The sequence below is a fragment of the Rhinopithecus roxellana genome, chromosome 1 (assembly GCF_007565055.1).
Source record: "Rhinopithecus roxellana isolate Shanxi Qingling chromosome 1, ASM756505v1, whole genome shotgun sequence".
NCBI lineage: Eukaryota > Metazoa > Chordata > Mammalia > Primates > Cercopithecidae > Rhinopithecus > Rhinopithecus roxellana.
This window is the reverse complement of record NC_044549.1, coordinates 28,469,682-28,483,556: the sequence shown is the minus strand read 5'-3', so window position 1 is coordinate 28,483,556 and position 13,875 is coordinate 28,469,682. Positions and strand designations below refer to the sequence as shown.

At 37.9% G+C, this 13,875-nt stretch overlaps 1 protein-coding gene across 7 annotated transcripts in view; it reads right to left on the bottom strand.

The window, feature by feature from the left end:
- Positions 1-7,136: 7,136 nt before the first annotated feature.
- Positions 7,137-13,875, bottom strand: part of BBX (BBX high mobility group box domain containing) — a 273,615-nt gene continuing 266,876 nt past the window's right edge. For all 7 annotated transcript variants that reach the window (XM_010386614.2, XM_010386615.2, XM_010386617.2 and 4 more), the window contains one exon: positions 7,137-12,985. In XM_010386614.2, the coding sequence (XP_010384916.1) occupies positions 12,898-12,985 (88 nt within the window). In that variant the 3' untranslated portion in view covers positions 7,137-12,897. The remainder of the gene's footprint in view (positions 12,986-13,875) is intronic.

Here is a 13,875-nt window from a genome sequence, read left to right as displayed (position 1 = left end):
GCAAGAAATTATGATGACGATGCACTATGGATAATCCTAATGATATCTTCCATGCACAACCTCCACCTACTTGGATCCACCAACCTAAAGCAGCATTGGGGTCTCTGAGTTTTGCATCATTCCAGAGTCTAGAGATTTGTCTTCTAGTTTTTGCTGAATTAAATAAAAACAGAGTTAACAATACAAAGACTTTCATGGAGTGGTTAATGGTGTGGGTGATGTCAATAAGTATTTGGCAGCATCTGCTAAGGATAATCTGAGAGAAACAATCAGGAATTGACATCCCTTCTTTCAAAGCAAAATTGCCTGGTTCTGGTGATATCAGTCGTTATTGGCTTCCCCGCCTGCAAAAATGTCACACAGTAATTCCAATAGAGTTGTTTACACAAGTGGAAAAATCTGACTCCTTGATAACATGTTTCAGTTGCAAACCACTCTAATGACACTCAATGGTTTTCTAGTAAGAGAGAAATTTCCTCCAAACTCAAGAAGTTATCTGGGAATAGTGCCCTTCTTCAGTCAGGTTATTTATGTTCATTGGGCTAATGGTTTTTGTCCAGTAATACATTTAAATTGCTTTCCATTTTACTGTTATGGTTCACTATCACATTTCAGAATGTCGCTTCCCTTCCTCTGTGCAGCTGGCAATTTTTCTCAAGTATGCGATGAGAGCATTGTCCTTTCGAAGTCATTTGAAATAGATCTGGTCTCAGCCATCTCAGGAGAATATTCTCTGGCTGATAATCATAGCCAAGTGGAATGTACAAATGAAGTGAAGCTGCCTAGCAGTTCCTTTCTCTCTGGTTTCCTGGAGGCCTTGTTGCAGGGCCACAGTGCACCTATTGATCTGGGAAGAAGCCAGACATTCAGCCTCTGATGGTACCTAAGAAACAGTTCTCCAGCTCTGGTATAAGAAGTGCAAGGAAGTTGAGAGGAGACACTGTCTTCAAATGATTTACAAACTGAGTCACACATATCTGGCATGGATAAAGAAAAGGAGGTTCTGTAGAAGTGAACACAGCTAGGTTTATACAACCTTATAGAAGCAATTGCTCAGTAAAACCAGCAGCTTATGAGCAATGGAGGGGATAAACCCATATCCTTTATTTTGAATTTTTTTCTCTTTAGTAGAGATAGGATCTTGCTTTGTCACCCAGGCTGGAGTGCAGTGGCAGGATCGTGGCTCACTGCAGCCTCCAAGTCCAGGGCTCAAGCAATCCTCCTGCCTCAATTTCCCAAGTAGCCAGAACTACAGGCGCATATAACCACACCTGGCTAATTTTAAAAAAATTTTGTAGAGATGACGTGTTGCTTTATTGTCCAGGCTGGTCTTGAATCCCTAGCCTCCAGTGATGTTCTAGCCTCAACCTCCCAAAGCACTGGAATTATAGTCTCGAGCCACCACACCCAGCCTAAAACCCATATTTTCTCAAAAATGGAAAAGGTAGATCAGGCTGTTGAGTGACTCTGAAGCACGTATAATTCTGTGTAAACATCTGGAGTAATTAGTGCAACACAAGTGCTAAAAAAAAAAAAAGCTGTATTAAAAAAAAAAAAGCAGAGGCAAAGGGGTGGGACAAGTGCCCATTTCTTAGCCTTTGTGTGCTGGCAACACAAGGTCATTGTTTACATGACAATGGATCGCCTTTGTGTCTGATGCTCAAACCCGGAAGTGTGTATGTACATTGTAAGTTTAGAAGGTACAATTAAGAAAAGCTAATATGAGGTTATTAACATTCAAATGAAAAAGATTTAAACTCAAAATAAAATTGACTAGGACAAAAAATGAGGTACTGGGAAGTGTGAGTGGCGCTCTTCATCTGCAGCAGTTGAATCTTGGAAACTCTGGCTCTGTTCCAAAACCTGGAGAATTACCACACTGGCTAGTGCTCCTCAGCAGGGCAAGGTGGACTGTGGGGGAAAACTGGTCTCTGCTGAGTGACTGCAGTATCTCTCAGCGTCCTGTCTGCTGTGGAATTTTGCCACTTGGTTGGTTCTGCCTTCCCTTTGAATGTGGGTGAAGCCCTGCTATTCTCCGGAAAATATTATTCATCAGTTAATTTACGACTTGCTTCATCTTGCCACCACTAATTACTGATGTTGCTGTTCTCTGAAGTAGGCTCAAAAGCTGAGACGGATTCTATCTAAAATAGAACTTTGGCTGAGGAGCAGGCGGTGGCGGTGGCAGGCTAGAATGTCACACAAAGGCAACTCGGAAAAGTGCACACCAGGACCAGAAAACCATTTGTTTTGAAAGGAGACATATGGGCTGGGCGCAGTGGCTCACGCCTGTAATCCCAGCACTTTTGGGAGTTTGAGGCGGGGAGGATCATGAGGTCAAGAGATGGAAACTATCCTGGCCAACATGGTGAAATCCCATTTCTACTAAAAATACAAAAACTAGCTGGGCGTGGTGGCGTGTGCCTGTAGTCCCAGCTACTCAGGAGGCTGAGGCTAGAATCTCTTGAACTCAGGAGGTGGAGGTTGCAGTGAACTGAGATCACGCCACTGCACTCCAGCCTGGTGACAGAGCAAGACTCTGTCTCAAAAAAAAAAAAAAAAAAAAAAAAAAGGAAAATAAAAAATAAAAATAAAAGAAGACATACGGAATATTGGATGTGTGGGCAGGGGAATGAAAGAGGAAGCCAAAAAGGTAATTCACATGGATAAATGTCTATATATAAAAGAAAATATCTTGGTCTGAGTCCAATTTCAGTGTCCCAAGGAGGAATGTAGCATACTTATTAGGGTCAACCCCTATGCACTGTGGTTAGAATTTTAGGTGCCATATCAGGTGGGCATGTGGAGGTGTCTGAAGACAAGCATCCTGCCTGTTGCTCAGCCAGTCCTCTGTACACATTAGGTGCTTAGGAAATGTTGCTCCATATGTCACCAACTCGCTTAAAGTCAGATCTTTGAGAAGTGGGGAGAGGAAGTTCAAATTAAACCTTTGGCAACACAGACTTTATTGATTGAACCTTCAGAGGCCGCAGACAGGTGCCTGATGAACTTTAAATTAAACTCTGAATTTCTAAAACTTTGCTGCATACATACCTAAATTACAGTGCAGCTTGCACACCTAAGAGAGATGGTTTTGCTTTTTTAAAAGATGTTTTCAGAGTTAGAAGAAAGAATTCCTTTAACTACCAATCCCAGAAAAGGGGATTTTGATTTGGTCACACGAAGGTGAATGTTTAAAAAGTAGAAACGAAACCTTCCCTACTCCCAAAGGAAAAGTAATCCCGGAGAGTCCTGTAAGAATGGGTGCCTTCTGTAGTAAAGTCCTTTTTTGAGGATAAGGATTAGCAAGGGCTCACGTGCCCAATTTAAACCCAAAACGAAGTGGGGGCAGCACACATCAAAAATGAGAACCTTTTATAGCAGCTCCTTTTTGTTCCAGGAATCCTCCTAGAGCAAAGGATTTCTTGAGTCATTCCCTCAGCCATAAAAGCCTTACCGCTATTCTCAGTGAAGAAAAAAGTAAAAACGAAAGGGAAATCTAAAATAACTCTGGTGGGCGCAGGGTGCCATCACTGTAGAAAAAAATCAACGATGGAAAAAAATTAGATTTCAGCAGTATGTGAGAGCTAGAACTAAGGTGAAGAAAGAAGGGTATGGCAAAGGGAGAAGGAAGAGTTGGGGAATCACACTGTCTGGCGACAGAACCACCTCCTTCCTGGGCCAAATGTTTGAGCTGTACTTCCTGACCTTAGTTTCCAAATATTCTTAGGCTATGTCAAGGCTGTAGCTGGTGCACTATCCAGCCCTACAGTGACATCAGTCCTGGAACCAGCCAAGGTGAGAAGCTCCCTATCCTAAGCCACTCAGAAAGGAAATGTGCACAGCATGATGGATCTCCCCCAAAGACTCTGATCACATATTTGTCAGTCTTGGAGCTCTGTGGCCTTGTCTCAGCAGTTCCTTTTTTCCTTGCGCTAAGATCTTTTCTGTGAGAAAAAGCTTTAAAAATAAAAATTTAAAGAACAGTAACACGTCCATTTTTTTTCTTAATGTCTTCAAAATGCAGATTATCGAGTTTCTCATGAGCTCTTACGTCATCATCTCCCCTGACAGACTTTGATGCCCAACTTCATCTGTACTGCATTTCAACAGACTGTCTCTAACCCCTGCTAGACTGTCTTCTTGGTACTTGCACAGAATAGACATCCTATGCAGATTTGCTGAATGGATTATTGTTATGGGTGCACGATATGAGCTGTGAGCAACAGAAAACTTCTGAAGTCAAAGCATGGGAGATGAAATAATTTTTCACGGGCTTTGACACAGAGTAATGGAATGAAGAACCGTTTGTAAGCAATTTTATTCTAACAATACAGTTTTGATTTTGATTGACATACAATACAGGTTTTAATGCAGGTGAGGCTAGCATTCACGTGTTAAATACTTCATATCCTATGTATTAAAAGGTTTAAGGTATTCGAGGATTCATGTGCAGAATATTGCTTTTATTTTTAACACACTACCAAATACCCAAGCCAAGATATATGGTATGGGAAAATAGAAAATATTAAATTTTATAAAACAATGTCTAAATTTTTCCAGTATTTATCTCAAGGATTATGTATCTTGACCTGGAATAAATTTTTTTATTCTACAAATTTAGCTTTTCTATTAAATATATTTGAATAAATGCTTCAAAGCATATGGTAAATCATTACCTGTTTTTGTATCTATTATATTTATATTGCTTGTACATATTTTTTCAGGGCCTCATATGTTGATTTCTGGAGGATATAAATTTTATCTGAAGTTTAATTGGCCTTTTATAAGCACCATAGATAATGATGCCCAACAGTAGAAAAGATCAGGAACAAATCATTGTACTTGACTGTATTTCTTGGACATATTTTCATGTTGGCTTTAAAACCATTCTAACTTCTAAACATAAGATATCCGCAACCTATTTTATATAAACTTCCCCTTTCCCCCTTTCATCCTCTATCATCCTTAAGAGACTTTCAATCCTCACATTCTTCTCTTCTGACTCTCCTATATACAACCCTGCAACAAAATGACCTTTTGTAAAATTCCAAAGGGTAAGGAATCTCCAAGTGGGGTGAGCCAAACTATCATTTTCTCTCTTCCAGAAAGAGATTTCATTTCATGCTTTAATTTTGGGCCAACTGACCTAGCATTTCAGATTTTTAAAACCTTTGGCAACTTGCCTTCCAGGGCTCATCTAAAATATTCTCTCTACCCCTCCAACAGATTTTTCTCTTGTAAGTCTAGGGGAGAAAAACAATGCAGTGGGAATAGTGTGGGAGGGAAAAGTGTAAGTACATACAGTTGACACAAATCTAAGTTTTAGCCTTTGGGCCTTTCGAGTCATTAGGTCATCTGGGGAAAAAAGAATCATAAACAACCCTCCCCACCCAACCCCTAAAAAAAAGTCACCATAGAGAAGGGCTCTCTTTGATGAAGTAAGGTAAAAGTCTCTCTGGACACCGTGGATCAAAAAAAGGGTAAATACAGAGAGAGCAAATCCAAACAGTGTCTTCTAATTCCAGATGACTTTCACTTCAGCACTTCTGTAATCTGGGTTCATGGGTTCCTTTATGCTTTAGACAACATTTTTGGAATCATGAGGAGAAAATATTTAAAAAATTAAAATCTGTGCATACCAAAAGATTCACTTTTAAAGGCTTCTCTGATAATTTTCTCAGATGAAATATTTCTGGGATATGCCTATCTTCTGGTGTAGGTAAAAGGGAAAAAACAGAGGTGGAGGAAAAAACAGACACAGATAAAAGAAGGTTGGAAAATGTTATTTGTTGAAGCTAGATTATGTGTATATGGAGTTCAAAATACCTCTCTACTTTTGCATATACTGTATTTGAAAATTCCTATAATTTCAAAAAGGTAAAAAGGTTATAAACTATGATCCATAATTTTATCTTTAGTATAAATCCTTTTAAAATATGTATGAAATGGAGTATTCATTTTAGCTGACTGTTGATTAGAACCACTTTGTTTTTCCTTGCAATAGGTTTTACGTTCTATTCAAAAGGATAGGTGCAATTGTGTAATACACATAGGACCATAAAACTACACTTATGTATATCCTATCACTTTTTTCCTAACAGAATTTTACTCTTTGGTATGGTCCCCATGTTCCCTTGTCTGTCTTGTCTCTCTCTCTCTTTCTCTCTCTCTCTCACACACACACACACACACACACACGCCTTATTCTCAGCAATGGAAAGGAGGTGTGCTGGAGTATCTCGTATAATTCAATAGACAGGCTAATTTTATAGAAAAATCTTACATAGTGCTACATATAAGTTATGAGTTAACAGGTGCAAATTTTTACCTATTCTGAGTTTTCCATACCATCAAATCTCCTGAAACAGCTTATCTCTACAGCATCAAAGTTTATCTTGAATAGTTATACTCATCATATCTTTTGAATGTACTTAAAAAATGCTTAGAGTTGGAATTAAAACAATACAATCAATAATTACCATTTAATGGGCATTTATGCTACAGGCCCTATGACAGTATTTTCATATATACTCTCTTTCCTTCCCCACAGCAATGGTATGAGGAGGTATCATCACTATCAATACATCTGAATCAGGGAGGTTAAAAAAAACCCAGTGGTACATGGGTAGAAGAACTGTCTGAATGCAAAGCCTATTTGTTGATAAATTATACTGTGTGCATGCATGCGTATTGTTTCCAAAGGATTAAAAAAAAAAACTTAGAAACATTGTATTCAGCAAATCTGAGGTGTGAGTTTATACTTAGGTTAACACTCTTAATGAAATCGCTTCCACAGTTTTGTCCTAGTTGAGGGAAAGATGGTGTGTTCTGATCACTTGTCCCAGGAGGGCACCCTAGAAGCGTCCATCCCAAGTGGCGTATCGAAGCATATCCTCTTCTACTGGGCTGGTCACCACCCTACACTTTTGGAAAAAGCAACCAAGGCTGTCCAGACAATGGCAAATCACAGGCAAACACAGTTTAGGGGGACACATCATTCGATGTTCTAAAATAGTTGAAATATCTTACTTTTATTAATATTTTTCCTACTGTTTTTAGTGAAAATGGTACATTAAAGGCACATACTCTATGGCCAGTAGTGTGAACATAAAGAAATATATTTGAATAATATCTTTAAAATATTTCAAAGTTTTATTAAATATTTTTATTCAGTTTTAAGATCACAGTTAAAGTACTTTAGCATGTTATACACATGACTTACATGTGCAATTTTTAGAAATATCAAATTAGGTATAAGATTTTGAAGAAAGAAATTATATAAATGTGTATATTGACTTTTACTACACATACATCTAAGAAAGCAATAATTCTGTTGTACCATTAAGTGGAAATCATTTATTACATGGCATGTTTACACCAACTCTAAAGAGAACCAAGCCAATTTCTGAAAGCAAAAAAAAAAAAAAAAAAAAAAAAAAAAAAAATGAGCGATTCAGTCATGCTGAAACTGTCAACAGACTTTAGACCTGGTGGTCAAATGAAGCTGTGGTTAATTTATGACATGTGAGTAAGCAATTCAAACCTATGAGAAGAGTTTATAATCTGGTATGTGGAGTCTCAGGTGATTTTATTCTTTTTCTGACAAATTCCTGAGAGCAAGAGACTTGTTTAGTGCTAATGAAATGGAAAAAACGTTGCTGAGCCAGTTGCTGAGCTACAGATGGCAAACCTTCCCTACCCCCCGATCCACGGCTCTTAGAGCTGAGGCACTCATGTGAGGAGTCAGGGGATGTGAGCCCACCCATCTGGTGGGCCACAGAGCGAAATCAGTGTTAATGCATGAACATGCATGTCTCTATGATTTAGGTTAGAGCTTGTGAGGTAAGATTTGCATTGTGGGTGGAAGAGTTTTGAGGCATTGAATTAGATCCTTGTTACTCAGTAACCAGCTCTGGCCCCAGTTATCAGGAAATCTTTGGAGGGAGTAGTAATGTTCACAATAACCAGTTCTGTGCATAAAAATCGATTTAAGGGCATGATCAGTTTTGACCGCTGATTGCAAAAAGAAAACAGCGGCCACAGATTTTTCAACCACAAGGTTTCCTCTCTCAGTTTAACAGTATAAATCATACCACCATAGATCAAATTTGGCCAGAAGAGGAACCTCTGTGTTTTGTTTTTTAAAAAAGATGCACATTTATATATTTGAAGGAAAGGGTAGCACATATAGATGGGGATTATGAGGAAGTCAAATACATTTGCCTTTTTATTCATGCATGTTGCTTCTTTGTTCTGAAATATAAGGAAGATAAGGTCCTCAGTGAAATGAACAAAGTTGTTTAATATAGAGTATAATAAACTTAGCTATCACTTCCAAACGAAAGTAAAGCAGTCCATCAAACCCTGAATACTTCGCCAGACACATCTGGTAAGATGAACTGAACAACAGCTTCTTTTCAAATTGTTAAGTATGCTGTTAGTCAATCTAAATCAGATAATTTTTAAAAATCCAAAACTCAAAACAAAATCCAAATCTAGTTCTTTGGGAATGCTTGTATAAACAAAAGCAACATCTAATTAACAATTAGTATACTTTTTATAAGGTGCAAAATAAGGAGCTATTTGGGAAAGCTAAGTTTTAATTTCTACCTAGCAGTCACTCTGAATATTTTATAGGTCAAATGTAACAATCACATTTGCTTCTACTGCCCATTTTCAGCAATACATTGTTCTCTCTGGAGGAGGCGGTTTGTGAAGTCAAAACACTGCAGTGGAAAATAGTGGCACTGAAGGTAGAAGCAAAAAAAGACAAACTTTTGAAACAGGACTTACTGAAATGAACTTTTAAAGCCGAGGTAGCCCATTAGGATTGGCCTTACATGAGGGCTCTGTGGAGCAGTGCAATTGAAAGTGAATCTCCTCAACAGCATCACACCCCGCAACATCCCCTTTACAAATGATGGATCCAGGCCTCCCACGATCTCCTTCCTTTTCCCAGACGAAGTGGTGGTGCTTCTCCTTTGCTGTGTGGAATGCCATCCTCCAGCCTCCAGCTGCTCGTCTTCAGAACACTTACAATTCATACAGTAGTTTAGCAGGCAGCATGGTCCCACTGCTTCACATTAATGTCAAATGCCAAACTTGGAACAGAGCTTTTTGGTATTTCCCCTCCCCTCCCCACCTTATAAACAAAACATGGCATTCAGTTTTCAGCTTACTCCTGTTCTGTAGCAATTTGTAATTAGCTTGAGACTTTACATAGGTGCAAACATTTCCATACATTGAGCCAAAGACTGCAGAGTGCAAACAAAATTTTATCTGACTTACAGTAGCATCTGACTTAATAAGAAAACAAAAGGATTTGAACACATTGGATTCTAAATAACCAGACCAGTTCAGATGCTCCTTTTTGTTCATAGTGTTCCATCATTATTTTGTTTCTCCAGCAATTTTGGTGGCAGGGAGTATAATCACACTGCTAACGTTGGAATTATTTTAACATGCTTTGGGACATGGCATCGGAAGAAAGCTCATCTGACAGAATTAAATAAATACATTTCTGATATTTGTGGGGAAAATGACTATCGGAATTACAACAGTAGAATTTATCTTTTAAAAGGGGTTTTAATGAATTAACAGTTTTGATCTAAAATCTGGGAACTAACCTAATTTGGGGACAGGAACCTGTATTTCCAATGTGGCTGTGGGACATTTTTCTTTTTCCTGATCTCATATACAGTACCCAAACAAATAAAAACTTTCAGGATGTCTTACAGTATTTTTTCTTTCACTCAGCTTCTTAGAGCTGCAGCTTCAGTTACTATAATATACTCTACACACTTCAAAATTACATAGGAAATACCCAGAATAACTAAATAAATAAAAGGCTAAAGAAAACTGGAACAGTACTGCGTCTCCATCTGAGACGAAATCTTCTACTTCCAGCATCGCAGAGAAGGGCTAGGACAATTTTTTTTTTTTCAAAAGATTTATATACAGGCTTGAATCCAGAAATTAAGGTTAAAAGCATAAATATTGATAATTTCAACTAAATTCAGAATGGTTTCAGAAAGATATGATACAACAATTTAGAATAAAAGCAGAAGAGCATCATATTTTGGTTTGCTTGAGATACATATAAGGTGCAACAACTTTTTCTCTTGAGGATGCTGTGGGACAAATGTTAGTGTAGATGGTATCTGCTGGCAGATTAAAGTACACACTATAGCAATATGATTTTCCAAAATAAAAAAGAACGAGAGAAATGAAATGAAAATGATAACAAGAGGTGGGGAGGAGAGCACTACATATTGGTCTGAAATATTTGTGCTAACAAATGTTGTTACCAGAAAATAACAACACTCCTCTCCAGCAGATTCAGGGCACGAGAAGCACAATTACTGAAATCAAGACTTAGAGAATCGACAAGGTGAGTCTAAGGAGCTATAAAGCTTTGCAGGATTTCTGCTACTCTCAGTGCCTAACCGCTTAAAAATTAAGCATTTCTACAAAAAGGTTTGTTTTAAAGTATCTGAAAACAGTCATCTCCAGTAAGTTGCCCTCCCACCCCCAACCCTGCCTAAGGGAAAAGCCACTGAGGTTTAGGAAAAGCAGATCAAGTAAGATATTAATCACATAGAAAAAAAGTACTCTTTTGTTTTGCTTTTTTTTTTTAAAAAAGGTCCCATGAATATACAGCAGTCTCTTAAGGAACTCTAGTGAAATGTAATTGGAGGACTGAAGGAGGGTGCTCTGGCAAAAATAGATCTATTCTAACGTGTTCTATAGAATAACAAGTTAGTACCATTGTCAAGGTGCATGTTCTGCACCATACAATTTTTGTTGTTGGTTTTTTGTTTTGGATTTTAGCTAATTATAATCTTCAAATCACTGCTAGCGAGTGGTCCAAAACTCCAACAGCCACCAACATCGGGACCCAGCAATTTCCAACATTCACTTTTTGTTTTGAAATTTAGAAAATATTAATAAAACAGTATCATAGTAAAAATATTATGCTAAAGTCTGGAACTGCTCACTTGATTTATTCCTACATGAATGCAGTTAAGCTGTAACTTCTGATTAACCTTTTACTAATTCCTTCTTCCTCCATCCCCACCAGGAATATCCATTTTTGAGTAATCATTCCGATGCTTTGCTACCCTCTTTACCTGCTTTGGAAAAAAAAAAAAGAAGAAAAACCTCTATATTTTGTTTCAATCCTGTTAGTATGTTGTACATATGTTCCAGCACCGGAACTGAAGTAATATCTACAACCATGAGAAGCTAAACCTAGTATGAATAGAGTCATTTTTTGTATGGCTATTAAGTCAAATTACAATTAGAAAAAAAATCATTACAATTCAGTCAAGTATAAATAAGAAAGCTAGATAAAACCATGTAAACTGTCACCATTTAGAGATCTAATTCAAAAGCTTCAAACTCGAACTAGCACTGTCAAAAATCCGCCAGTATGAAAACCATTAAAAATTATTGCTGGAATCCAATAATTAAAATTTGGTAGTTTGTGCTGTGACGCAAGAGTGGGGAAATACTTTGTGCTATAGAACAAATACCCTGTAAAATCTGTAGCCTCAGACTAATTTTGATTTATCACTTTGCATCTGTTGCTAGGAAACAAGACACTGTGAACATCAGGTGGTTAAGTCAATATGTTGAATGTTCTAAGCCAGTTAATCCACTTGGCGCTGGCATATGTATCGTTGGTTTTATGTTCAAAAGCAACAAAACACAAAAAGGAAACAGAGACTTGCAGGTGGATCTATGACTGAGAGCCCCACTCTGGCCAGGCATACCTCCCTCATCATTGACTCAATACCTCCTACACAACACAGACTCAAAATGGCTCTAAAAACCTGCAGTGCCAATTAGGCTGTGCATAGCAATTGCAACCCGTCCAGTCAATCTGTGATGGATGTAAAAGGTCTGTAGTTCCAAGTCCACATGAAGTAAGTGTCTTCAATGTGTTTAGAATAGTGAAGTAATACTAAGGTCACTTCTGAATAATATTTTTGTCTTTTTTTTTGTTTGTAGGAACAATCCATTGGTCACCTAGACCCCTGTGTAAAAATAAAAGAATCCTCAAGGCATGAAAACATCAGTAATCTGTAATCTGCAGGACTCTTCCCCTGTCTGGGAAAATAATTTGCCACAATTTGCCTCAAGCAAATTCTTCTTGGTCACTCAAGGCTAAGAAAAAAATTCAGATTGTAAGAGTTGTAATTTTCTCTCTCTCTCTCTTTTTTTTTTTTTTTGCCAGCAAACTACCATTCTGGTGGCAAATATAAAAGTGCAGAATATATGGACCACGAGGCCGAGCATACACCACTAACAATGGTACATCTGCCTGCCCAGGCTGCTTGGGAGTCTCTGGAACAGGCTTTTTAATATTTATTCTACAATATAAATGTAGGTATAACCTATTATATAAACCATCTTAGAACTTAAATCTCCATGTACAAAAAAGACTAAGAATATCTAATAATAACTAGTGCAGTGCGTCAGTTTTTGTTTTTTTGTTTTGTTTTGTTTTGAAAGAATAACTAGGTAATATATGAAACTAGTTTCACACTCTCTGGTTGGTAAAAGAGATGCTGGATGAGCTACAGTAAAGGCAGCCTTTTACCAAGTTACCACCTATTACCGTCAAAAGCCTTCAATAGAAAGCAAAGCTCCAGGACCATTCTGTTTCTGCTCAATATCAGACAGAGAACCTTACCCTCAAATATTCTGGGTTGTGAGAGAACAAAGTGGCCCAGGATGCTAACTTCTGCTTCAAGTGAATCTGGGCCATGTGGGGCAACAAGCACTTGTTTGCAGTCTATATTTTCCACCACTTGGACTCACTAGCATCCCTCGGTAAAGACAAGGCTAGGATAGTAGGTAAAGCACAATGTTTTACAATGAAAGGGCGCTTCACTGGTCAGCGCAGGAAATAAGTACAGGAGCCTGTGGCATTTCTTTTGGCTGTCCATCATGGGTGAGCGGAGTTGACCTCTGACCTCTGTAAAATAAAAGAAAACAGTCACTTATTCAGCATATGTTATTAGAGACAGGAGAGGACAATGAATAACAGATATGTTCCAATATCTTGTTTAACAGTTTCTGCTGTTACGTACGTCATTTGATGAAAACTGTTTTTGCTTTAGAGTTTTTCCTTTTCTGTCCCTTTCCTTATTTTTTTTCCCCTTCCTCCTTCCCATTCTGTCACCCTTCCCAAGATTTCATATCTGAATTCCCCTCATACAACTCAACAGCATACCCTCTGACCTCAAACAACTAACCACTTCCATTTGGAAGAGATGATATTTTAAGTACCAACAGATTTGGGGCAACTCTTTAAGAAGCGGGAAAATTGCAATCAAGGACTGGGGTTCTGGGACAATAACTTCCCTGTTGATCCATTGATATTAAAAATGACACATTCCTTTTCTTGACTTGCCTGAAGGGAAAGTTCTCCTATAGTAATTGGTAACCTTCAGGTAATGTAGCGATAATAAAAGCAATGAGTCTGGAAGAGAAACAGAGCTGGACTGTGACTCCAAAAAAAAAAAACTTAATGAAGAAACAATAAACAATAAAACTCTCTGAACTCACATGCACATGGACAGAGAGTGTTTAGAGGAAGAAAACAAGTACTGATGCTGGATTTTAGATTTTAACAAAATCTACCCTAGTTGGGCCAAAATCAACATACATGGAGGGAGAACTCCAGACAGGACTAGAAAATTCATGGAAATTTCCATCATTTGGATGGAACCTATGCCAAACATAGCTGATTTTTCATTCAGCTTTTGTATAATTAGTAGTAAAAATACAATTTACTTCATGGTTATGAGAAAACTGTCCAAAATTCTTGGTAATTTCTACAGAGCTTCTCATTCTAAAAAGAGA